Source organism: Dermacentor albipictus, unplaced genomic scaffold, assembly GCF_038994185.2.
Source record: "Dermacentor albipictus isolate Rhodes 1998 colony unplaced genomic scaffold, USDA_Dalb.pri_finalv2 scaffold_13, whole genome shotgun sequence".
In the NCBI taxonomy this organism is placed as follows: domain Eukaryota; kingdom Metazoa; phylum Arthropoda; class Arachnida; order Ixodida; family Ixodidae; genus Dermacentor; species Dermacentor albipictus.
In genome coordinates this window covers 14,248,958-14,276,196 of record NW_027225567.1, presented here as the reverse complement: position 1 = coordinate 14,276,196, position 27,239 = coordinate 14,248,958, and the positions used below count along the sequence as shown (strand labels likewise).

Genomic DNA, 27,239 nt, shown 5'->3' with positions numbered 1-27,239 from the left:
CGTGGACCTCGAAGAGTGACGCCGAACGATGACGTCGAACTATGACGTCAAGCGGAGAGCTTACAAGCAGCGTTTGCCGGCTGCTAGAGTGTGCTCGTGTCGTGCTCGTCGTCGGGAGCTGAGTGCTCGTTGTCATCCTCGAAATGTAGTAGTGAGCTGTGTGCTCGTAAACTGTTTGCTATATGTTAGTTTTGCGGGCTCCATATGGGAGTCGCGCTATACTGCCAATGTACCTCGTGTTATAAAATGTAAAGACTGCCATTAAATCCTGCTCGCCCAGTCCTGTCGTCCCAAGGTCCTCGCTACGACTACGACCGCTCCAATCTACAACTGAATGGCAGCGGTGAGATAGGCCTACGGCTCGTAAATCGGCCTACAACTCGGAGACAGCAACGGCAGCTGACGGACGTTGGCGCATGGTGACCGACCGGCATCCTGATCAAGTTGGAGGCGACTTGAGATTGACCACCTCTTGCAACTGATTGGATACGGCGGGGAAGGACTGGTGATGTGGTGCTGCTTCAGTGAGTAAGCGTTGGGTTTTGTCTGTGAGATTTACCAGCCTTCAATTTCTCTGTGTTTTTGGATTTGATTCGCTGGGGATCTTTTACTTGTATTTTGATTTGCGTGGGTATCGCAGCAAGTATTGTGTGACAGCAGAGCCAAAGCTTAAAGTAGCGACTACGGTCCTAATGTGTTTAACGAGAGCTGACCTGTTGTGGTTGTGTGAAGAGATCGAGGTAAACGTAGAGGAGGACTTCACGGAAACAGAGATTCGTAAAACCATTCTAGAAAGTAACAATGATTTGAAATTCATCGAACTAATGGGTAACCGAATTCTAAGCAAAAAGCGGGAACAGGAAGCAATTAGGCAAGAACAGGAAGAATTTAAGCAAGAACAGGAAAAAGCAAGCAGAAACTGAAAAGCATTTCACAGGCAGAAGGCCTAGCAGAAGTAACAAGGCAGTACATTGAGGCATTGAACAAAGAGATTGAAGGTTTTGAGCAGTTCATAGAGCAAATTCAACAGCGGCTTGAAAAATCTGTAGGCTGGACGCAGCGAAAGTGGCAGGAAGGAGATAGCAGATTTTGTTCGAAAGCCGAGAGTAGTAGTACCTGTTAGAATAGCAGCACATTCATAAGTGAACTCGAAGTACAAGCAGCTAACGATGCCTTATTGGCAACAGAGGCCTTTAAAGGCCAGAGTGAGAGCGACAAGGTGCTGTGCCAATAGATGACTATAGAAAGAGCTAGGCCAGCTGCGAACAAATTGGCACAGTTACCGCGTGTATGCGTCGCATCTCATGGTATCGAGGTCGTTAGCGAGGTACAGGGTACTGTTGACTTGACAGACACGATCACCCATGTCGAGTCAGATCTGCGTGCAGAAGTAATGTGCCAGCTGGACGATGCAGTTGAGAGTAGTTCTCGGGATGGCGAGCTCCGTAGTTCACGAGAGAACAACTGCATTGCCCAGGGATCGGTGCGGCTCTCCGCCAGTCTAGGTAGCCTAGAGAGGGATGATTTAATTAGGAATCATTCGGACTGTGCGCGTGAGACAGCGATCGAGACCGACGGGCTGTGTGTCGATGCACAGCGTGAGCTGGGCAATGCAGTAGAGGGCAGTTCGCAAGAGTGCGAGTTGCATAACTCGAGTAAAGCCTGCTGCATTGTGCCAGAGTCGGTTGAGCTGTCCGCCAGTCGAGGTAGAGAGAATGTTGATTTAAATGAAAATCAATCAGACTGTGCGGGTAAGAGACCGATCCGGGCCGACAAGGTGTGTAACGGCCAGCACGAGGCGCGAGATGACGACATGAAAGAGAAGTCAAAGAGAAAACGCCGCAGAAAAAAGTGCCGAAAAGATCGGAATGCGGTGACTAATGTAGAGCCGCCAAAGACGGCGAGAGACCCAGAAGGGCAGGGCGCGGAGAAAAGACAGGTGCGGTCGTCACGGACGATGTTGACGCATCAAACACGTTCGAGCCACCGGTCAAAGGGGGACCGAGAAGCATGTTCTGCACGGACAAAGGGCACGAGGCAGTCGAATTCCTCGTCGTTCCGTCGTTCTCTTCGAAGCTCAGCGTGCAGTACAAAGAAGCGCAAGGTGGCAAGACGAGACCAGGTGGGGAGCAACGACGCGGTCAGTCGAGGTCATGTTGAAAGCGGGGCGCCAGGACGCAAATTGGCAGGGGACTGTAACGTCTTGGGGGAGCTGATAGTGAGTCAACCCTTTTGTTGTTCCTCGGCAGCCAGAATAGCTTTCAAACCGCGGCCACCTCGGGTACGGCTGAAAGTATGAGTCAGTCGTAAGCAATCGGGAACGGGAGGCCAAGAGAGCTTCCGTAGTAGGAAAACGTGTTGTTTTGTTTTATTTTTTAACATTTATAAATTTTCGCGATTTGAGATTAAGTTTCTTTCAATATGTAAAAGTATGAGCTTTGTTTGTGTTTTCGTTCGAGAAGCTCGAGATTTGAAAAAGGCGGTTTTTGGTAAACATATAGTATCGCGAGGTGTTCATTAATAAGTATATAGGCTTTCTTTTTTTGTGTGTGCGTGAGTAACTTGAAGGTCAAGGTTATCGTTGAGAGGCCTATCGTAACGCGCGTGTGTGTTAGTTAACCTTCTTTTTTATGCGTTTTTTTATTTTCTAAGGTTAAGCGCGTAGATTTCAGTAAGTGCGTGATTTGCACTGAGAAGAGCTCTTAGGTCCATTAGCGCGTGTCCTGCGCGGACGGAAGGAAGCAGAACGTTGATGAATGGGTTGCTCGTGTGTGTCGAGGGCAGCCGTATTCTGACTTCTCTAGTACGCGTGTGAAGAGCTAGTTAGTAAAAGGTTGTTGAAAGGTTCCTCTGTGTTGCGTAAGTTACGCAAGTGTGGTTGTTTGTTTAAGGGACGTGTCCTGTGTGGATTAAAGGAACAAATGTGAGTCAGCGTGATGAAAACTTTGTATGATGCAAGCACGTGTTCGGAATAGGGACCACAAACTTAGCGCGTTTGTGATGACGTACCTGTGGAGTTGGCCAGACGGTACAGTGGCAGCAATGCATGAAATAAGTACGCCACTGCGATAGGGTAAGAACAGGCTGTTCGTGAAGTTAAGCTGCTTAAGTTATGTTTGGGTATTGGTGTTTGAAAGACTTCGGTTTAATTCTGCGTAAACCTTTACTCTTGTGCAGCGCGACGGCCGCGTTTGGTCGAACTCAGGAGGAACGTGAACGCTCGCTTTGGTGGCACGAAATTTTGGGGCAAAATTTGGGATTTCCAGTTGAGTGAGTTGCATGGAAATTGTGATAGGAGGCCTGGTGGGTTAGCAGCTAATTCCGGGCGTTTGAACGCTGAGCAGTATTCTGTTGCCGGGTCGACTCTTCTGTGCCAGTTGTTGTAAGATGGTTGAAGGCATTCCAAGTACGCAGGGGTTGCAGAGAGCAAAGCCGTCATCTTGATCGCCAGCCATTCTCTTCCTGCTCAGCGGTTGCCAGCACGGGCCAGGCGAGATTTTCCGGGCCATGGAGGAGCTGTTAGGAACGGCCGTACGGGGTGGCAACGTGGCACCTTTCAGCCCGCTGCACGTGTTCCAAGCCCACTAGACGGGGAGCCCTTCAGAGAACTGCGGATGACCGGCAGCCACGTGGCGCGTGGTCAGCTCAGGAATGCGGTACTCGGCAGCGCCACCGGGGACGGAGCAGAGTTCCACGCAGCCCTCTGTCGTCGGCGCCGGACATCGGAATGTGTGTGCCTATGTGCACGTAAACTGTTCCGCGGAACGGCGCCCCTCTGTCGTCGGCGCCGGACATCGGAATGTTGTGCCTATGTGCGCGTAAACTGTTCTGCGGGGCGGCGGCAAGTTCACAATGACTGGACGAACGTTTCCGTCCACTGAGACTACATCCACGTGGACCTCGAAGAGTGACACCGAACGATGACGTCGAACTATGACGTCAAGCGGAGAGCTTATAAGCAGCGTTTGCCGGCTGCTAGAGTGTGCTCGTGTCGTGCTCGTTGTCATGCTCGAAATGTAGTAGTGAGCTGTGTGCTCGTAAACTGTTTGCTGTATGTTAGTTTTGCGGGCTCCATATGAGAGTCGCGCTAGACTGCCAATGTATCTTGCTTAAAATGTAAAATATGTAAATAAACCCTGTTCACCGAGTTCCTCTCTACGACCTTCAACTCCTTTAAATGGTGGCAGTGGCGAGATAGTCCGACGACTCCTACTTCTGGTTGACAGCAGTGGGATCGTCCGAAGAATCGTACACCGGTCGATCTGGAGTGGCCGCCGAAATCCTCGAGCGAGCTCTCGGGTTTCACAAAACCGAATCGGCCAGCGGAGCGCAAAAAAGCTCCGCGGGGGATCACGCATGAAGTCAGCGTACACGTGACACAAAGCGGTTCCGGAAACCATGCCCGAATTCAGCTCCGTACGTTTCCACGGTAACCAAAGTTGCCGTCTCCAGTGCGTAATTTGACCGCGGCAGTCGCAGAGTCCGTCATTTACATGTCACGCTCGCAAGGATTGTGCATGGACAACGTGTATAGAAGGCCTCGTGCAGCACCTGCGTCACCTCGTAATCGCTGTCGTCTGAGCTCTCATCGCTAAACGCGAGCGCTGCAGCAGCCATTACGCGAGCAACACAATGTTTCGCGTACCGATGGGTTACCGATTTCGCTCGAAGACGGAAGTGACGCGAGCTATTTCCGCCCTAATTCGCGCCTCCCTGGCGGAGCAAGTGAAAGCGATCCAGCGCGGAGTGTAGGGGTTGAAGGACGGACTTCAGGATGAAAAACAAAACTTGGGAGGATTTATTTTACATTCTATACAGAGAAGTGAGAGTGCAGTAACAGTTGTACGGTCATTACGGGCCGGCAGCAACTCGGACGCTGCGGCCCGGGGCAAGAAGTTCGAGAGAGGTGAATCAGGGAATCGGGGAATGTCCCAGAATGCTCTGGTCTCTCTGGAATGCTTCTTTTAAACCCTTCGAGGAGTGGAAGTCGCGTCATGTTTGGCCAATGGGAGAGTCCGCTCAGATGACGCCATTTTCAGCCAATGGTTGGCGCCCGTATCGCGTTGTCACACCCGGCGGCTCTCTGCGGTCTTGCCTCGCAGACTCGCAATGCGCTTCTTCGAAGGAGAAGTGGGGGCGCTCATGCTCCATTGTCCGAGGGCCCCTTCTAATCCCGGCGGCGTACGAACTGGGGGCCGCAAACTTGTTTGCAGTTGTCTTGTGGCCTTCAACTTGTTTGCTCGAGCGCTCCTGTGGAATGTGCTTTCCTGCTTCTGCATTCCTCAATTAGCTGTGCTGCGATTCGATGTGGTCCTGGGGAACTCGAAGTAGGCGCAGGAAACAGCTCCATATCTAACAGGAGCGAGTTTATCCGAAACGACCAGCGGAAAGCGCGAATCCACTCCAGATCGACCAGTGAAATGCGGATTCGTTGCCACGGAGCAAGAAATCCTGCTCGGAATCGACCAGTGAAAAACGCCATGCAAGCGAGCGCGTTTTGATTGGTTTGAACCGAGGCGCAGTTAAGGCCAAACTACACGCAGCATGGGATACGCGTCTCGCTACGCGTACACGCAAGCGTACGCGTCTGCGTGCGCGTACGCGGGTGATGAAGGGAGGGGCGTCCAGCCACACGATACGCGCACACGTGCGCGCTTCGCTGCGCGTAGCACAGGGCTGACAGACCAGCGGCCCAGCGATGGCGGAAACGGTCGTCTTTGGCTTTGAGAAAAGTTTATCTTTATTTCATTATGGCTAGCCATTTTTATTTAATTTATCAATGTTAGAGCTAATACATTGTTTTTAGGTTGAGAAATGCACGCTGTTCGTATCTATACATCCTTATGGCAAGAAAAGTTGCATCAATTATCAACATCACGCGCGATAGCGTCTGCTTGCTCACAACTGCAGCTGACATCTGCGTGCGACCACGTACGACGTTGCTGCCGAGCTCTTGCTTCGCCGGCATCAGCGTTCTCTCCCCGCAATGTACCACATGAGAAAGAAGCTTTTGCTGCTGCTGCTCTAGCAAAGGCGGCGGGAGCGCAGAAAGCGTCTGCGGCCTCTGCGGCGACGTTGGTGGGTCCGGCGAGTCTTTCAACTGCGTAAAGGACTTTACGGCTGTGAGTAACTTCTTTCCTTTCGATGATCTACAGTGGTAGAACTGGGAGCCCGTGTTTGGACATGGGGACTTATCTTCGTTAGGACAGCAATTACTTATCAGCGTTTTTAAGTGCGCGCATAAGTGAAAGGGCTAAAGTAGTAATGCGGGGATCGTACTCGCAGCGCGCGAACGCCCAATTCGCAGAACAGCGTCGTCGGTGCAAGGTTCGGCCAGGTTGACAGCACCGATCGAAACGATAACGTAACGTACGCGAACAGGGGGAACGACAAGAGCAGGGTGTAGTTCGGAAAGCGCGAAAGCATAGGCGAAGATCGGGCTGATTAGCCGCCGGAAGCAAACAGATAGTATATTGGATACGTGGTGACGACACCTCACGACGTTTCAACCGCCGTCTGTCTAACCCGTGTATGCCGTACGACATACGGTCATCTACTGTTCAGCTTCAGAGGGGAAGAAGCGCTTGATTCTATTCAACAGACAATCTGTAATATTATATTGGAGCTCCCTTCATTATTAACAGTAGACCATACTGCTTACACAGAGCTTGTGTAGCACCGTCTTGCAAAAAATTTGTAAGGATTAAGTTTTGTAATACATTTTCTGCTATTCGATATTTTATTTGATATCCAGATTATTTTTTCTTCATTTGATTCGATTCTAAATCTACTTTTCGGTATTAGCACACCCCTACAATAAGCTAAGGACTGCTAGTTATATTTGTGCCATTAGTATAGCACATAGATTCAAGAACACCTTTTTACACGTGTTGGTTGTCTTATATGAAGCTTGTGGACGAGCTACAATTTCCTGTATTTTATGTTTCTCAGAAGTGTGACTGTCGAATATGAAGTGTAATTAAATTGTGACCTGGGGGGCAGGTTAAAATTCTGTGCGACTAATTTCGGAAGTTTCTTGGCAGTGGCCGCACGATTTTAATATACCGTTGACTGGCTCTCCTGTTTTGCCGAACCACTGTTTGTATTCAAGCACATAAACAAAGCAAGAGGTAAAATTAATGATGGCTAGTGGCTATACGTGTGCGTCAGTGAAAAATGTACAGCTCCTGATACCTGCGTGTGTATGTGGGCAGGGCATGGTCTTGCTGCCAGGCAATAATGCACCATTTTTTACAGATGCAACGGATACATCAGGATGACCACGGATTTTCTACAAGTTCTTTCGCAAGGCGCCGCAGCTCTTGGACCAGCTATTGAGATTTTTAGCAGAGGACCTCGCATGGCAGCACCACATTCGAGAAACCCCTGGAGCCTGGAGAACGACTTGCTGTAGCATTGAGGTTGGTAAAGGACAGTTGCCCCTAGAGTAATAATGTGCGATTGCAGGAATACAGAACACCGTTTCTTTGTCATTTAATGTATCACTTATTTTATTTTATTTACATATTACTGCCCGCCGCCTTTTGGAAGCCAAATCAGGAAGGAGTCGCAAAACATTGAAGCAAAACAAAAGGAAGAAGGAAACGACTGACAATGAGCGTGCATAAAAAATACTAATACATAATAATATTAATATAATAATCATCTTTATTTCTCTCTTTCCACAGTATACAGAATTATACACAACTAACTATTTATTAACTCATAAACAAAAAATGGGACACGAAATGCTGATGCAAAACGAGAAATAGTAATGATGGTACTGACAATGCGCATGAAAAGAAATACAAGAAAAAAATGATCTCATAATCACAGAGACAAAGTTTACACTTACTGCATCACCAGTGTAGCAGTTACGGCTAACTCTAAAAAAACTGCCATCGACTGGCATCGCACAAAAGCTACCTCAGTGCTTTTGACCTTGCGCAACCTGTAAAACATGCACTGAGGTATGCTTGCACATGTAGTATTAAACAAAGGTGGTAGCTAACCTACACAAATGAATTTTGATCGTATGTCACCCGAAAAGGGCCCCCACAGCCATGTAGATCATTGTCAAGAAAAATCATGTCATTATAATTAGTATTCAAACAATTGAGACATGCGTACTAATTTTTTTCAACTTGCATTCAAGCTACTTGGCATCACGGTAAGACATAAAAGACGTTGCCGTGACTTACTGTGTGGGGATTGAGGCAGCTAGACTCTGCAGTGGTGTGTAAGTCGTATAGTGGTGATCGTGCCTGCAAAGTATTAAACAACTGCAGAACAGCACGACAGCCGCAGAAATTCCTTACATTTTTTTCAGCTTAAGAATTTTTTTAAAGCTCACATGCTGTTCACGGCTCCCGTCAGGTAGCCCTGCTTCCTGCCAGAGAAGCAGGGTCATACGTATACATGTCTCATTTACGCACTGCCTTCAGTGTCACTGATTACGTACAAATACTTTGCCCAAACATCCAATGCAGAACATGCAAAACCAATACTGGAACTGAGCCACGGAACACACACACACAAAAAAAATGCAAGGAATATGGCTTGTGGATGATAGTTGTGGGAGAGGTAGAGGTTGTCTATGATGGCAGTGGACCTCGCCTCCTGGCTGTGTGGTGGCAAGACATTTCCCTTTCTGCTACCTCTTCTAAGAATAATAAAACAATTTGAAAAATGCTTACGCTGCTAGAACGCCCCTACAGGCTTTACAACTTGCAGCATATAACCGAAATTTTCAATGGGGACTGGTTGAAGGTCCATTACATTTCTTTTTATTTACAGGCATGTACAGGCATCTTTAGATGCATGCACAAACTCTACATGTACAGGTGGTGAACTCAAAAACGTTCATTGCTGCACGACAGGCTGAATAAGTAAAGACAGGTGAAAGCGATAAACCCCTGTCTTGCAACAACAAACCTTTAGTTGCAAGTCAGTGCTTGCTTCTTTATCGTAGGTGTGTTGCTAAAACATGTTCACACATCTCTACAGCAGCAATGGCCAACCAACCAGGCCCACAGATATCAACTTTATGAAACTCTTGAATAATACTGCACAAAAATATGGATACAACACAATGTAAAATGAACAAAAAAGAAGAGCTGAGGTGCTTTGATATGACAACAAAAGACAACGAAACGTAGTAAAGCATAAAGGAAAATAACTGTCGTTTTATTTGTAATGTCGACATCACAAGGAGAAGGGAAATGAAAGTGGACAAAATATAACTTGCCACTGGTGGAAGCTAAACCGAAAACCAGTTGAGCTGGAGGCTACTCCACGATCAATTTCTTAGAATGTTTATGTGTACTAGATTAGGCTCTTGGAGTGTTCTTGCACGAGTAACACTGGCTAACACTACCAGGGTGAGATCTAGTAAATGCTCATACAGGCTCAAGAAAGTTTGCAGAGGGATAGCCATTGCTGCAGCTCTACTGGTAAAGCAATGCAAGCATAATTCAAAGGTGGTGGGTTCCTCTCCCATCAATGGGAAGCTACCTTTTCATATACTTTCATTGTCCTCCTTATTTTTCCATTTCGATATAAAGTAATTAAATTCATCAATGATTTCCTTTTGTTTCATTGTCTCTTGGCTTTATTATACAAAAAGTATGCATTAAAAAACATTAATCTTTGAATTACTCTCCTACTTGCATCAATTTAATTTTCATATCGAGATGCTTATCCTCACTGACCTCTCTCATGTGTTTGAGCAGAGAGACGGCAAAAGTTTGAGGTCGTCCTGTGGTTTGCATCTTTTGATTGCACTTGAAACATTGCCTAATTCCTCTAATATTAACTGACTCTCATCTTTCCTTTTCCGCCCTCTCGACGTCACTTCAGAAGCAATGCTTCCAACCGTATCCAGCCTGTGGCTGCCTGCTGAAGCCAGTGATGCTTGTGACTGTGGCCTGCTGTGGTGTGCCTCAGAAGCCTCAGGAACCAGAAATTCATGAAACATGGGTGATTCAAGAGATTCCAAAATGTCCTGAGACTCCACAGACTCATGCGACGCCGAAGACAGAGTTGATGCTGGTGCTTGTGACTCTTTACTTGACGGTGATGGCACTTCAAGTGTTGCCAGATAGGAAAACTGGCACATTTTTCGTTAAGATGTCTGCAGCACTTCACTCCTCACTCGATGGGGGCACTGGTGGAAGGTTGGCGGACATCCTGCATGTGAGCGTAATAAGGTTTGCACATACTGTCAATGTGTAAATAATGTGCCAGTCTGGATGCAAAAATAAATGAAGGCTCAAATCCGTCTACATTTGTTTTAGTGTGTGATTTTATTAGAGTACACTGAAGCTCTGAATCAGTTTTGTAGGGACAAAATTGGCTTGCCTACACAAGCAGAGTGAACAGTTTCAGCATGTGCGTAAGTGTAGCTTTTGTATCTTTTTCTGTTTTTGCTTATGATGCATTTAAGCAGTTCTTACGAGATCTGCATGCCTAAAGCCTAGTGATTACTTCTACTCAAAACAGTGCATGATATTTGGAATGTTTCAGTTTTGAAATCATTAGCAGGAAGCATTCCACTACATTTACTCAGTAAAACCACTTAAGTTTCATGTTGAAAGACCTATGCTTGTACTTTCTAAACATAGAGTAGTAGTACTGTTAGGTCTTGCTTTAGCATAAGGCTCTCTCCTGCTCTAATTTTTCTACTTGAAACGTTCTTGGCTTGTAACTTTGTTTTCCTTTCACTTGTTTGTAAACTTCATCTCATTCTAAACTGTTTTTCTTAACTGAATGTACGTCTAAACACAGTGTGAAGCTGTGTACGGAGTAGTCAGTGCATTTGTTGTTTGTATTTAGGAAGTTACGTATAATAATGTTTGTCTTCTTGCCATCTGCCTTGTAAAGGGTGTTTGACCCAGCAAAGCTGACCTTAGCGAGCAAACCCTTCCAGAAGGTTTCTTACAGCCAAGCTTTTTTTGCCTCTTCTCTGGACTTTCCCACCGCTGCTCCTACTGTCTTGCCAAATAGCTCTTACTGAATGCCTCATACTGATATTAATGTAGTCTTTGAACCATTGTCATCCCAGTTGACTACTGGCTACTGTCTTGCACGAGTGACCAGTACTGGATGTAGTGCAAATACCAATTATAATAATGTAACTAGATTGTGGTTTTGGCATGTAATTTCAATAATCATTTTTTCCACAGTACGAATGTGTTTAACTGGATCATCTAGTCTTTCCTTGGAAATTTTGCTAAGCAGGAACAGCGTTCTCCACAAACATAGTGAAAGCTTCGCTTAAACCAGTAACCACAGCACCTGGGATCTGCAGAATAACTGCAGGTTGATAATTAGGTAAGGACAATGCTGAGCAGACACAAAAAGAAGAATTAGCAATTACACAGCTGACAATGTTGTCAGAACAATGGTGCATTTCTTCCTACAGCATGATGACACTGAATGAATCCCTAAGCAAGCTAGGTAATATTTGAGGGTCTGTGATGAAGCACCGATTTGCACACTGCTGGCAAGCAACAAAATGCAAAATTAAAGCTGTTCATTGCAGTGCCCAAGACACACGTGAATATAGCAACATTCAATACTCGGTTAAATACTGACCATTGACTTGCGCGCTGCCTTCTAGGATCAGTGCACAGAATCAAAAGAAACTAGTTGCATCTTTTGTGTTTTGTTTTTTTGTGTGCATCATGCAAGCCCTTTTTATTCATCCTGCTAGATTGTATGTGATATTCTCTGTACTTCTGTCTTATGCTTTATTGTTCGGTTTTTATGTGCTATTTTACCTGATATTTTGTACCTGTATTTCTGCTTTCTCTGCTCCCCACTGCAAAGCCAAAGTGGCTTTGTGGGTACCTAAATAAATAAATATACAAAGCTATCCTTGCACTGCTTATGTGTCCCATACCGGATCACATTTAACGAAATATGCGATAATCGGAGCAGCGATGCCGCACAAATATTTTATCGCCAATTAGATAAAACTGAATATAATGCATACTGCGCGTCGATTTACTTGTGTAAGCATAATTTTGAGTCGATTTCCATAAGTGCAGTGCATTACCAGCTCTAATACAAACATGCGGCATCGCCGGTCAACGTGGTAAAGGGAAAGCACTAGAATCCCGTGTTTCATTTGTAACACGCCGGCTACGATGGAAACTTCAAGATCACTTAGAGTCTACACTCCACTGAGTAGCGCAGGAACGTCATCTGGTCGAAAAACAGCCAGATGACGTCGTCCTGAACGTCGTCTGGCACGGCGCGGCTCTTTTCTTTCTGAAACGTCTTCCCAGGCGCCGAAATTTATTCCTCACGAACTTCCATCACTGCTGCAGCACTGTGATAACGTCATCTGCACAGATGAAACGCGTTTTAGACACCTGCGAGTCGGCTGATGAGAGAGGCAGCTTATACCAGGTGCCACACAGGCTTTCGATCGCGATGGAGTGCGATCAAATTTCTCGATCACGATCGGTTCTACGCAGATTGCGCAGTACAGGCAATCGTGATCACAAAATCCGATCCCGATCGGGCTCGATCGCGATTGAAACTGCTCCGGTATGACGCCCGTATATAATTCCGAGCACTCACCTGTTGGGCAGCGTTGGGCATGACGATCCACGACCACCTCGTTATGTGCTTGTTCTTGTGGCGCTTGTGTTTCGCCTGCTACCAAAGCGCAGGTCGAGCCTCAACGCAGGCGATCTGCGCTTCGTTGTTGATCGCCTCCATAGCACCTGTGCTCTATTAAGACGAAACCAGACTCCTGGCGTCTCCGCACGATTCTGAAACTTCAACAACCTTTCCGAACCGCCGGAAGTGTACATGCGACCCACGTGACGTCGGTGCACAAGCTGCCACTTCCGTCGCGTACGCTCAAAATGACGCCCAAGATCAAGACCTCCTTGACGCGCGCGTTTCCTGCGCGTCTGCCCTCTCTAGACGCGTAGGACAGGCGCGTACGGCCTCGCAGACGCGTGACGCGTAGCCAGGCGCGCACGATTCACCGCGTGTGGTTGGGCCTTTAGAACGCTGGTGAAAGTTTGCGCAGGCAAGGAACGCGCGGATATAACAAAGGCTTCCGAGCGCGAGAGCAAGGGTGACTTGGCGCCGCGGTGATGAGGCCCTCTCCCCTCACGCAACAGTTGGCGCGCAATCGGTGCAGCAGGTGTTCCTTGTCGCCCGCTCCGCTACGTCGAGGCGCAGCTCGTGAGGTGGCCTCGCAGCCCGTGGCAATGCGAGTTTAGGTGCCGTTTCGCTGCTACAGGTGACAGACGCCGGCTTTTTCGCTCAATAGGTCATTTGATGCTGTCGTATAATCATATTTCCGGCGAGATACCGACCGAGTGACAGACTCACGCGAAATACTGGTGGTCTAAGCGAAAAGAAAAGCTTTGTTGTAAAACTTAATGTCTGCGCTGTTTCCGATGCGTGTCCAATTGTTCTTATGGCGCGAGATATTATTGAAAGCTGCAGACGCAGTATAGCATTGCGATACAAATATGCTTCGAAGGCAAGAAGCTAAGAAGAATTTTACTGCTTTGTTTCTCCGCTTCGCATGCCAGAACACGTTACCGATTATACGTAGTACACCGACGGCTGTTGTCCCATTAGTTGCAATATTCTCTATGTGAGAACACCATATACATATATTATATATAGAGCGAGAGAGAGAGAGAGAGATTACTTGCCCCCCCCCCCCCACTCGAAAGATAGTTGGTACGCCACTGCCCTCTCTAAAAGAACGAGCGTCTTTATTTTATATTTTCCACTTCTAGCAAAATAAGGCTCTTTGTCTGTCTGTCTGACTTCCAGAAAACAGAACACAACCAAATTCCAGAATTGGTCGTGCATAAATATGCTAAATCATGGTTAGCGTGCCGCTTCGCATGCCAGAACACCAGTAACCGTTTCTACGTGGTATTGCGACGGCTCCTGTCCCTTTAATTGCAATATTCACTATGTGAGAACACCACTTAAATTTTCCGTCACATCTGATGCCCAGTTACTTAAGCGACTCTACCTGGGGAATCTTCTGAACATATACTTATCGTAACTGTATAGGCCAAGAAAGGGGGAAGACAAGGACGGCACTTTTGTTTACGTTTCGTGACAGATGAGGATTATGAAGCCACGCCTCGAGAGTACAGAGATATGCTTGCAAAGACAGGTAAAGGCAATTGGTGTCTCTCGCTACTGCAAAACATGTGATGTCTGCATAAACACACAAATGCACATCCTGGCGCAGTGGAACTGAACTCATGAACTGCTTAAATGACACAGGAGACAGAACAGCCCCCCGCTGGTGCACCCCTCTTGTCTGTACTCTGTCGACGAAAAGCAGCTTTGAAAACAATGAAATTCTCTGTTTAGTAAAAAATTCAATAATCCATGCGGTTACACAGGGTGAACATTTTTGTGTCTTACGGACTTTTTAAAGATTGCATGTGTTCGAAGAGCCGGAAATTACTAGCACGAGAAATCGAAACATATATTCAACTAATTAAGAATACCTCACTAATTACAGCTTAATTACTTCACGGCAAATGTTGCAATTTATTAATTGTAGCCGGAGCGCTTGCAAGACGTGTCCACTTGAAAAGAATAATTAACAAAATTGCGCTATAATAGGGTATGAACCTGAGTTCTTGACACTGCTTCAAGAACAGCTCGAGAAAAACAGGCCGAGAAAGACTACACAGTACGAGCGCTGACTTACCAACACAGGACAAGACGCTAGCGCGGTTTGAAAGTTCCGTGGCGTCCGTGTGGGGGCGCGTCCATACGACAGGTGATGTTAGGCGTTCCATAGCTTTTGTCAGAGCATTTTAGACCGCAGTAGCATCAGAAACGGTTGAATGTGGACCCATTTGCTGACGTGCTGTCACTCCAGAATAGCCCTTAGATCGCCCCTGAACCTCGGCAAGAGTATCGCGGCGAGAAAAACGTATCATTTCAATTACTTCTACAAGGTGTTTTTCTTTAGACAATCACAGATATTTTATATAAGCGCTATAAGCGCAGCGAACCTGGCGTTGTTGCAGACGAGTTCCCAGGAGACGCGGACATACTTTGCCGCTAATAACGTGACCTTCAGAAGAGCAATGAACGAACATTTATAATTAACTTCTGTTTATTAGTGCCTTAGGGACAGTTGCTTAAATGGCGAATTTGAAGGCCGTCACATTTTAATGCGCCCTCATTCTTTGGTTTTTTTTTCTTTATCTTGAACTTCGCACCCAAGTCGAGATATTTATCATGAAATTTCAAAGCTAAGTCCAAGCGATATCGAAACCGAGCACGCGGGCATGCGTGGGAGCGCAGATCGGCGGCCCCGCTGTCGCATCAGACTGAAACGCCCCGTGTAAACAAGCGCGAGGAAGTTGGAAACCCAGCGTCTCGGCCAGTCCGGGCAGCTACTGATACGGAATGCTTTGCCTGGCAATCATGTCCAGCTGTGTGTCAGGTCAGCATCTGCCGCGGCATGCTGTCATTCAAACTTCGCCTCACAATTCTTTACGGGGCGTTGCCGTCTGACGCGCAGCGGGACGCGCTCAGTCTCAATATTGCCTCGTTTGAGTTTTCGAATTTGATGATGAATATCTCGAATTAGGTGTATTTTTTAAGATCTTAAAATGACGAGTGTGCATCAAAACGTCACTACCTCTGAATTAGACATTTGGACAAGTGCCCCCAAGGCACTAATATAAAGTTTATCGAACTTTTGTAATTAGTCTTCTGAAACTCACGTTATTAGCAGGAAAGTTTGTCCGCCTCGCTTAGGCACTCGACTGCATAAACGTCACGCTCATTGCGCTCTTTCATTTATTATAATAAAAATCAGTATCGATAAAAAAATATCCTACATAATTTGATGTTCATTTGATACTTCAGGATAATTTGAATAGCTGGCGGGGTGAACACTACCACAGAGAGAATATTTATTTTCTTCGGGCGAGCAATCACTAAAATTGTAGTTGTCGCCTCAACCATGGCAGCAGGAGTGGATCTGCAGCAGCTCACGTTATGACCAAAGCGCCAAAATCTGGCAAATTGCAGAATGAGTGGAGCCAAAGCTTCAACCTTATAAATTAAAGGCCAGGCCTTAATATCTGTACGTAACTATCAGGGGCGTAGCCAGGGGGGGGGCTTATGGGGCTTCAGCCCCCCCCGAAATTTTTTCGTGCTGTCCATGCACCGCCGACCAAAGCGACCCCCGGCGCCGGAAATCACTCTGGATTTTGTCTAGAATGTCTTTTTGACGCTCGAAAAGACATTTAACCGTAAAGATTGCGAACTCGGGCTCGATTTCGTGGCAACGCCCATACATCGGCAGTCACATAACGCCAAGCAGTCCCATCCGAGCACAAAGTTTCAAGGGCGCTTTGATTGTGAGCGGGCTCGCCGCGGCATCTCACTGAGGCCACGGAATCTATGGAGCGCATGGATATCAATTGCGAAACTTTATGGGTATAAATCTAATAAGCTCTTGATGTGAAACGTGCATTGACATTTCCAAAGTTGTGCTTTAAATTTTCAATTGCGGAACTTTGTGGGTTTAATGTTGTTTTAAACATTTGACGCCAAAGGTCCATTGACTTTTCTAAAGTCTTACATCGGAACATACAACGAGACAAGCCAAATCAACACACTAGCAGACGAGTTGACAAAGCACGCAGCGAGGTCCAATGAGACGATGCGTTGGGGTGGTTCATTTGTGCCATCATGTCACATAAAAAAATATCAACATCTTTTTTAACCTACGTCAGAACAACCATGTCAAGACACTAAAGCCAGCGAAAGTAACTACGTTCTTATTTATTTTTTCTACTTTGACTTTTATTCGCCGAGAACACATTGAGCCTCTTCAATTTTTTATTTGTTCTCGCTACCCTACCCGCGGGCTGCCAGAGCGAACCACAGCGCATGTGTTTTTCTCGCATGGCCCCGACCACCGCGCGGTGCACTTCGGTGGGCGTTCGGTTTGCTCTGGCCGAGTGGATTTTCACCTGACAGAGTTTTGGAAGCTTTCTGGCTAGCAGACGAAAAAAAAAACAATGGTCGCTCGCTGCCATAACTGTGGGGACTCGAAGGATTGCACCGCGTTTCTTGAGCGGAACCTTTCCGGAAAGTCTTTGTTTCGCCGGTGTAGGATACTGAGCAGTATGCGTATGGTTCTCAGTGGGCCAATCGTCTCATGTTTTCTTCGGTATTAATTCCGTAGCCCCATTAGGTGCCCGATGTAGGCATTCGATTCTGGCCAACATACTTTCCTATGCGTTCTTTTTTTCATTTCGGTGCCTCCGCCCCACAGAAAAAAAATACATTGTTGCGGCGCAGCGAATTGTCGCATAGTGAAAGTTCGATTTTGATACTTCTTTTGCGGAAAGTAATGGGCGACGGGACGCTTCAGTTTCCGGATACGTTTATTATATTATTGCGAAAGCAATTATATGGACACTCCAGGCGCATTCCTGCCATCGCCCTCATGTTTCGTATAAAGTCCAAGGGTGATAACATCGTGACCACGCGCTGCATGCTGTATGTGCGAGTGAAAGCGTAGGAGAGGAGGTGGAATGGGTGAGCCGACGATGGTGGCTCAGTCTTGTGTGCGCAAAGGAGAAAAGCGGGGAGCAAGCGCGCCGCCTTCCGTCGCGCGCAATACATCGGGGGGAGTGGATGGAATGGGGGCGGAATCTAGGATTCTGTGAATCTATGATTGTGCAACATGTTTATTTGCCTTGTTTTGACGCATTACATACAGTTACTTTTTCTTACATACATAGACTCACTGGAGACATATACGTATACTTAAATATCTTGTTGCGAGGTTTTGTGTATACATGCAGTGAACTATGTTTCCAGTGACACTTTTTTGTCCTTTATCAAGCAGTATTTTCGCATTTGTATATCCCATTGTATCTGCATTTCTAATGCACGAGGGCGAGTCAAATGAAAGTGCGCCTACCCTAACCGCGCAATAATGGTTCGGTTCATTATCTGCGAGGCATGCGCGTAGGAGAACGGCATGTATCATTTACAAAAGTGACACGCAGGTGTGAAGATAACTGTTCTTTAATTCTCTCATACACTGGGTTGAATATGGTTGCGTCACATAATGGACACTTCAAAAGTTGTACAGCTCGGTGTCGCGAAGTTTTTGACAGCTAAAGGTGTTTCCAAAACAAAAATTAATCGCCGCATTGCTGCCGTTTACGTTGAACACGGCATTTCATTGACCACTGTGAAGCGTTGGAGCAAACGGTTTAAAGAACGTTGTAAAGACATTCCAAGAGCGGGCCAAAACCACCGTGCAATCACCCCTCACACAATTTTAAAGGTTCATGAGCAGATGAAACAAGAACGGAGGATAAGCATCGATGAACTGGCAGACCGTCTGAACATCAGTCACGGTTCGGTTCACGCCATAATTCATGAGCTTCTCGGTTATCGGCTCTTTGGTGCGCAATGGATCCCCATGATTTTGATCCATCGCGAGAAGACGGAGAAGTTTCGCGCTGCGTTGACTCATCTGATCGGGTATCCAAATGAGGATGACGACTTCTTGTTTGCATTTGTGATCAGGGACGAACCTTGGTGCCACTACTACAAGCCTGAAACACGACGGCAAAGCTTACAGTGGAAACATTTCAATTTACCACGCCCAAAGAACGCAAAGGCCATCATTTCCGCTGAAAAGGTGTTGTTGACTTTTTTTTCGGTCGTCAGGGTCCATTACTGATAGAATTTGCTAAATCTTGAGAAGCCATCAATTGTTTCCGATATTGTGAAACGCCAGAACGGCAGTGTGTCGCAATCAAGAACGAACAACGTGGAAAATTGACGAATGGGGTCATCTTGTTCCATGACAATGCCTCTCCCCACGTCGCTTATGTGGTTAATACAAAACTGGCAAAGTTCAAGTGGTAAACGCTGCAGCATCTGCCATACAGCTCAGACCTGTCACCTTGCGACTTCTACATTTTGGGGCAACCGAAAAAAGAGCTCAAGGGAACCAGATACAGACTTTTTGAAGCAGCAATCCAAGGAGTTTTATAAGACGGGAATCACGCGACTCGTTAGTCAATGGGACAAAAGTCTAAATTCTCATGAAGACTACTTTTAAATAAAGTACCCCGTTGTTGGCTCACATTCATTTGACTTGCCCTCGTATATCTTGCAGAATTCCTGCTTTTTATACGTGCCCTCTGTTGCAACTATGATTTCGGTGCAATTACTCACGATACGCGACCGGTGACAGCTGCTCCTGCGTAATACATTAAAATAAATTACAGTGTCATTTAGAGTTTTCACTGGCCATTGCATATATACAAGAATGTAAGCATGGTTCTTAAATGACAAAGTTTCGTTAACATATTTGTACTCAACTTGTTCAGTTCATTGCCTTCTAATTTTTCATATCAGTGGCATGCACTGCTTTTGTGGTTTCGAACTGATATAGTTCTAGTGAAATATAGTTTAGTGAAATAGACAAAAATATGGAAGCATTGATATCAGTTATTTTGGGCAAAATTTTTGGCACATACGAGTACATTCTTTTATGAAAAAATAGATATTTTATTGTTTTGACTGTGCGTAGCGTTCAAGAATTCGTTTGCAGCATCTTTGGCAATGACAATGCAGTTATTATTCATGGATTTGGCCCCTTGACAAATTGTTTAAGAGGAAGCTTTAGCTCGGGCCCAATCCGACGCAGCCTATTCAAATACTTGTAAAACGCAGAAACGCTTTTCTTAGATAATCCTGCGAATCGCTTTTGTTGAAATTCGTTGCATTTGAGAGAGAAGGTAAATCCTAGTTCTGTTGGAAACACAACTTCGATTTAGGGCCTGAATTTTGTTTAAAATATTTTGAAAAATTCGAAAGTTTGAAAAAATAGAAGCACGACGTTTACAAACTAATAGCTATGCATGAAGAACAGACATTGTGGTTCTGTAAACGGCATCTATTATAACAGTCAAAGCGGACAAGCTTGCTTTGTCAATTTGTATCTTACGTGAATTGGTTACGTTGTGTACAAGGGTTCTGCACAAGCCGTATTTCCGCAATACTAAATTTTTTTTTAGATTCATGTGTAACATATCCATTTTGTCCGTTGTAGATGTACTATTTGATGCAATTCACAGAATTGCGATATCATTTTTCATGGTTGAGTCACGGAGTTTTAAACTTGATAGTTGCGTTTTCTGAAAATGTTCGATTTGGCCAATTTTCAATAAGTAATTGACCCCCTTAAATGAAAAATTCGAAACCAGTAGTCACTAGAATTAAACTTTTTCTTTTAAATGCAACAAACCTCCTCAAATTTGGTGAAGTGGTTGCAGGGAAAAACGAATTCCCCTTCTACATGTATTTAAATAGGAGCACCCGAGCTAAAGCTTCCTCGAACAAAATTTCTGACTACACCACTGGCCCCATATATATATATATATATATATATATATATATATATATATATATATATATATACATGTGGGGCCAGTGGTGTAGCCCCCCCCGAACAAAATTTCTGGCTACGCCACTGGTAACTATGTACTATGACTGACTCAGTTGGCGTCTTAATATTGCAAATAACTCTGCTACACCGGCACTTGCACGGAGACAACACCAGCGATTGAAAACAGGTCTACAATCTCTTCAAGGGTTAAATTGACGTCAACACCTCGGATTATGCCTCTGGAGTAATGCAAGATGTGCAGGGATAAAACAGCTCACCGGATGTGAAGCGAATGTTGAACAATTTAGTAGTTCGTTGACACAGTTCTGGTCTGGCGAGCAACATAATATAGGTCCTCTGCCGAACAGGCGGACCTTGGTGATCTGTCGGAAGTGAGCTGAAGCCTTCTCAAGATTCGCCTGAATCGTCTTCAGTTTGTCCATAGCGATCGTACTTCCTTCGGTAGGCACCATGGCTACGGGAACGTTTCCGGTACCACTGCGGAAAAAGGACTCAAATAGTAGCTCCTGAGAAGCTACCGAGCTGATTACGGGGAGGCCCTTAGGCCAGGTGAGGATAAAGACATTAAGCAAGGCTGACTAACTGAAAAACACATAAGAACTGTTGAGATGGAAAAAGAGTAACGAAAAAAGAACAAAGCAAACAAAAGAAATACCACCCGATACTTGACACAAACCAACAACTGAACGTACACCATGTAACGGCGCTCGAAAATAAACGCTTAAGTTTCAGATGGTTCACGGGGTTGCTGGGTAAATCTTTTGTCCCGCTCTATTCAGCACCACGTAAACCACAGAACTACGTACATTAACTCAGGCTGCGATTTCAGCGACTTGGACTGATACGTACCCGTGTGCCTCGTACTCAAGACGCCTTTGTGAGCAAGGAACTTGTCACGTCGAACCGTGTCTTCGTTCATCTGGAAGGCATTAGACACTTCTTTGCGCCATGTTACCACGACCCTTTTTTATTCCTCCACCAGCTCAGAAGGTGCTGATAATCTGAACGGTCGTGGTGAAGTCGTCGCCGTGTCATTCACGTTCACATCGAACACTGTCTTCTCATCAGCGTCACCTTACACGTCGTCTGCCTCTACTTCAATCTCGGCTCGAGGAGCACTTTTTTGAAAACGCTTTACCTGGGCGGTGTACTAAACGGTATATATGGGTTTTGCAGCGAAAGCTGTTATAGGCAGGTTGCGAACGTAGTTCCCGCGCCTACTAGGGCGCCCCTCGCGGCGGCGAGCGCGGAACCGGCAGGATACGACCGGCCCGCTTGCGTTCGGAAAGCCTGTATGCGCACTGTTTCGCGCGTAGCTGTTGCCTTTTCTGAGCAATGCGGAAGTGCAACCCGAGCTGTTGAGTAGTGGGCTGCAACAGCACGTACACCAACTCACGAGGAACAAAGTTTTACAGGTTTCCAAGCCAACCGTATGAAGCAGAACGGCGTCAACACTGGATAGCGCTCGTCCGACGGTATAAGCTGTTTTATGTTTCGGCGTTATGCCAAGTGCGTTATAACTCTGAATTCTTTGCTTTTACAGCAATGATGGCAGCAACAGGACACCTACAGTCAGTAGCGTAGCTAGGTCGTCTGGCACCCGGGGCCCATAGGTCTTCTAGCTGCCCCCCCCCTCCCCCGGGTTTATTGGAGGAAGGCGAGGATATCAACCCCCCCCCCACACACACTGGCCGCTTGCACACGGAGCCCCCCCCCCCTTGCTACGCCACTGCCTGCAGTGCGCACCAGGATATGCATCAAACAAAGTAGTTTGTTCCTACACTGTCAGTAAAGCCGTGGAACTCTTTCCCAATCCTCTCCCATTCGAACAGCGCTAGGGCTTCCTGAGAGATTTGAGGAGGGGTTGCAGCCGGCTGAGCTGGCATACACTCTTCTGCGCCCATGGCAGCATATCAACGAAGGTGCCGATGAGATCACCAAAATTTTTGACAACGTGGTTTATTGGAACCTCCTTTGCACGCACTGAAAAATCGCAACATAAAAGTATTGCACTTCCAGTAACTTGGGCGAAAATATTTTCCCAGCGTAGTCTAACACAACTGGTAAGTTCCTCCCCTTTTTTTGTGTGTGTTTGGGGAGAGCAACGTTAGAAGACCTCTGGTAGGTCTTACACGAGTCGTTCGTACGCCCCACGTTCTTGGATGAGATGTTTTGGATTCGTATTTGCCGTCATGTATGTACAGGGAAACTACCGCGGCGTCCTTGCACTTCCCTGCGATGCCAGCACGGCAATCGCAGCTCCCCGCTAGGATTTATCTGCTGTCGCCGATCTTCAAGAATCAAATTCGCCTACAATTTCATGCGTCCACACCGTAGATAACGAAGTAACTTACGCTGAGCTTCACGCATCTCGCTGGTGCATTATTTTTCGTTTGCGGAATAAACCTAGCAGTCACTTCCGATCAGTGCGAGTTCAACACTTCCCTCACGTCGTAGACGTGCCCCACTTCAAATAGACGACTTCCTTTCCCTAAATTCTTTTCACGAAAAAAGCTATGAAGATCTTGTAATTCCCAGAAACCCGGTTAAAATTAATATCGGCACGCTGTTTCGCGCCATCGCTATCGTTTGACAGGACGCCAAACACGCAGTGCGGGCTGCTGACGCCGTGAGTAATCCTACCACATTCGCGCAACTGTTCGTCAGATGGCGCTAGGGGTCGGAAAGACGGGGCGCCGCCTAGCACTTGCAACCTGCCCATGGCACTTTGAAGGCACCTTATTGGACTGCATTAAAGAAGCAAAAACAAGACCGATTTTAGTGCTAGGAGATTTTAACGCCGCCCACACGATGTGGGGTTATAAATATTCGTCCAAAAGAGGAAACCAATTGGTTAAAGCTATAGAGGACCACGACATGGAGGTGGTTAACGAACCGGGCGTACCAACCAGGACAGGCACTAGCACGGTCAGAGACACCACACCTGATCTGACGCTAGTTCGGGGGAACCTCGACGTAACTTGGCGTAACACGGGGGAAAATCTTGGCTCGGATCACGATATAATTTGTGTAACCCTCGGGGGGACTGACATCAAGGCGAAACTGGGTCAAGCCAACATTACAGACTGGGACCGGTTACGTAGAAGCGCAGACAGTGAAGGCGAGGACGAAAACCAAGACACCAAGACGTATGAGGCATGGGCCAAAAAGCAACGCGAATTTGTAAAGAAATTTACGCAGAAGATTACTACTACCACGCAAATTCCCTTCGTAGACAGCAGGCTTAGTCACATGTGGGCGGCCAGGCACGGTCTTACTCGAAGGTGGAAGAGGCAAAGACATAACAAGAAGCTTCGCAGACGTATACACGCGCTCAACAAGCAAGTGACCGAGTATGCGGAACAACTATGCAGGGAAAACTGGATGAAGATGTGTGATGACCTGCAAGGCACACTGTCTACGAAGAAGACTTGGAAGCTGTTGCGACACCTCATAGATCCATTAAAAAGCAAGAGCGCATGCGTGCGAGACCTCACAAGAACGATCAACAGTTACGACGGGGACGGGGAGAAGCTCATTCGTGAACTCACAAGTAAATACCTCAAGACCGAGAAGAGCGGTAACCCGACTCACGAGTATGAAGGCGATAGCAACGTCGAGATGGACGAAGCCTTCACCGAACTGGAGCTGGTTGCGGCCATCGATGCTGCCTTGATTATAATCAAGGCAGCACACCGGGCATTGACGGCGTTACATACAAGATGCTAAAAAATATGGGCGACAAAAGCCGAGCTGAACTGCTAAACCTCGTCAACGCGTCCTGGGAGAAGGGTTCGTTACCAAAAGAATGGAAAGAAGCGGAGGTGCATTTCATTCCCAAGCCGGGGAAACCACCCCACGTCGACAATCTACGCCCCATCTCCCTCACGTCATGTGTAGGGAAGGTGGTCGAGCGTATGGTGTTCAAGAGACTTCAGAGACATTTGGATGTCACTGATCAGATGCCACCGACCATGTACGGATTCCGGAGGCACCTGAGCACGCAAGACGTCTTGGTGCAAATACACGAGCTGGTTATCAAGCAAGCGAAGACCCCTACGCCAAGAGCTATCCTGGCGCTCGATCTCAAGGGGGCCTTCGATAACGTCACACACGAAAGTATTCTTCGTAACCTGCACCAAACAGGATGCGGAAAGCGGACATTCAAATATGTGCAGGATTTCTTAACCAATAGAACGGCAACCATCAAAATTGGAGAGGTGAAGTCGGAACCGATAGACCTGGGAGACAGAGGCACTCCGCAAGGATCGGTTCTTTCGCCGCTTCTCTTCAACCTGGCACTCCTCCCTCTCCCGAATTTGCTTCAAGACATAGAGGGCATAGATCACGCTCTCTATGCAGACGATATCACTGTGTGGATGTCGAGGGCAGGGTCGGAGAGTTGGATGGAGGAGACCCTTCAGAGAGTGGCAAAGACGGTGCACGAGTTCGCTAAATCGTGCGGCCTCAGTTGCTCGCCACAGAAGTCCGAGTTACTCGTCATCAAGCCAAGAAGAAAGAAAGGAGACCAAGAGAACGTACGCATCACCATCGACGGGATGACCATAACACCAACCACGCAAGCACGTATCCTGGGTGTCATCTTCCAGAACAATGGCAAGGCGGGAGCGTCGATCGACAAAATCAAAGTTTCAACGGAACAAATTTCGAACATGATCAGAAGAGTCACAAACAGACAAAGGGGATTGAAGGAGGACGACGTACTGACGCTCGTCCAGGCCTTCTTGACGTCGCGCATCGTTTACGCGGCGCCGTACGTCAAGTTACTGAAAAAAGACAGGGACCAGTTGAACGTCATTATACGAAAGGCAACCAAGATGGCGCTGGGCATTCCGAAGCATTCTTCGACCGACAAGCTTCTCGGCATGGCCAAGCACAACGTCGTCGAAGAGCTAATAGAAGCTCATCTATCTAATCAAAGAGTTCGGCTCAGTCAGACGTCAGCGGGACGTCGCGTTCTTGCCAAGTTGGGCTGGCAAGAGGCAGAGCGGAAGGAAACGGGGCCGTTACCCAGGTTGTGGGTGCATAAAATCCACAGTAAGCCACTGCCTAGAAACATGAGGTCGGGTCGTAACGACGGCCGCAGAGCAGCTCGTATAGCGGCCTTGACGGAGACTTTGGGTCAAATAGTAGAAGAGGAAGAGGGGGTCACTCTCTTCACAGACGCTTCGTTACCCAAGTTTTCATCGAAAGCAACGCTGGCAGTTACGACGCGGGATGTGCTCGTAACCTGCGCCTCCATCAAGACGTCTTTCCCAGAGGTGGCAGAAGAGGCCGCTATAGCGCTAGCACTCGCGCAGCCCAAGGTGGGAAGAATTGTCACCGACTCGCAAAAGGCGTATAACAACTACAGGAAGGGGTGGGTGTCTCTTGCGGCACTAGATATTCTCCAAAGTAAACGCGACGTACCTGAAAGGAAAGTTGAGTTAATATGGACACCGGCTCACTCTGGGCTGGAGGGCAACGAACTTGCCCACCAGTTCGCCCGAGAGATGGAACACCGGGTTGAGGAAAGTGAGCCACAGTCCATATTTAGTTACAGAGACATTACGAACCATTATAAGACGGAGAGGCACCGTTACCCCGATCCTCACAAATCGCTTAGCAGAGAACAGCAAGCGATCTACAGGCAAATACAGGCAGGATCCTTCACGCACCCTTACCTTCAAAACAAGATGTACCCGGAAAGGTACGAGAAGGATTGTAACTTCTGCAAAACTCATTTAGGCACGCTCCAACACGTCATTGGAGTATGCAATTTCATCAAGGCGATCCCCACACCTCTTAACTGCCCCGCTACCCTACCCCATGCCTCATCCACCCTTACCGAGCGATGGGAGACCTTGCTAACCAGCACCGCCCTGGAAGACCAGCTCGTCCTGATCTCCAGGGGCCAGGCGGCTAGGGAAGCATATGGGTCCCGTGAAGAGGAAACCACTTCCATCGACGGCGTCTAAGAAGATGTCGAGCTCGGCTCAATAAAGTTGTTTCTCTCCCCCCACCCCCCGCCGCCGCAACCGGTGTCCGTCGCAGCTATCGCCAGGCTCCTACCCACTATGGGGGATTCACCAAGAAATGGTTGGATTGACTTGAGAAGGAAAAAGAAGATTAAGATGTATAAAAATGCTCGAATGAAAAACATGTATGGCAAACTTGATTAGATCAAGCAGGCTACGTGACTGTCACCGTCCCGTTTCAAAGGGGATGCCAATAGATCATTATCATTAGCAGCAGAAGCATTATCAGCATCGAATCGTACTACTTGTGACGCCCTGTGACAGGCGCGCCTCGTGGCGTCGATACGTACAAACTTTGCATTGTAGTTGCGTTGTATTCCACCAGGTCACCCGTGATTAAGCGGCTGCATGTAGTAGTTGCATGTTGCATGTAGCTGGACATAGTCAACTCAAGCCCCCATCTTGGTGACTAATTGTCACCGCCCCATCTAGAAAGGGATGCCAGTAAACCATCATTATCATTATCATCCACAACAACAGCAACGTATCATGCCAAGGGATGTGACAGGTGCGCCACGTAGTCTGGATACCTGTGTTTACTCTTCGTTGCACGTTATGGCGCCTCCTCGCAAGGTACGAACCACTGCTGAAGCGAATCGTGGAGCTACGCGCGCGCCTACAACCAGGCAACGACGGGCTCAGCAGACCGCTGTGCAGAAATAAACAGAAGCCGTAGCTCGCCGTCGACGCCGCGCGGACAGTTCAGGTCGTTCTCGTGAAAACGA

General features: G+C 47.1%; 1 protein-coding gene and 1 long non-coding RNA gene across 3 annotated transcripts in view; both read right to left on the bottom strand.

The window, feature by feature from the left end:
- Window positions 1-27,239, bottom strand: part of LOC139051622 (uncharacterized) — a 290,263-nt gene that overhangs the window by 165,669 nt on the left and 97,355 nt on the right. The window contains exon 5 of one of the 2 annotated variants that reach the window (XM_070528564.1): window positions 20,734-20,953. The exons of the other annotated variant lie outside the window; for it this stretch is intronic. Within the exon in view, the coding sequence (XP_070384665.1) occupies window positions 20,734-20,953 (220 nt within the window). The remainder of the gene's footprint in view (window positions 1-20,733; window positions 20,954-27,239) is intronic. 2 annotated transcript variants of the gene reach the window in all.
- On the bottom strand, window positions 9,159-13,044 carry LOC139051630 (uncharacterized). Its single transcript, XR_011509466.1, has 2 exons — window positions 12,589-13,044; window positions 9,159-10,188 (listed from the first exon to the last, which is right to left on the bottom strand). It is a non-coding gene; the product is annotated as an uncharacterized lncRNA (long non-coding RNA).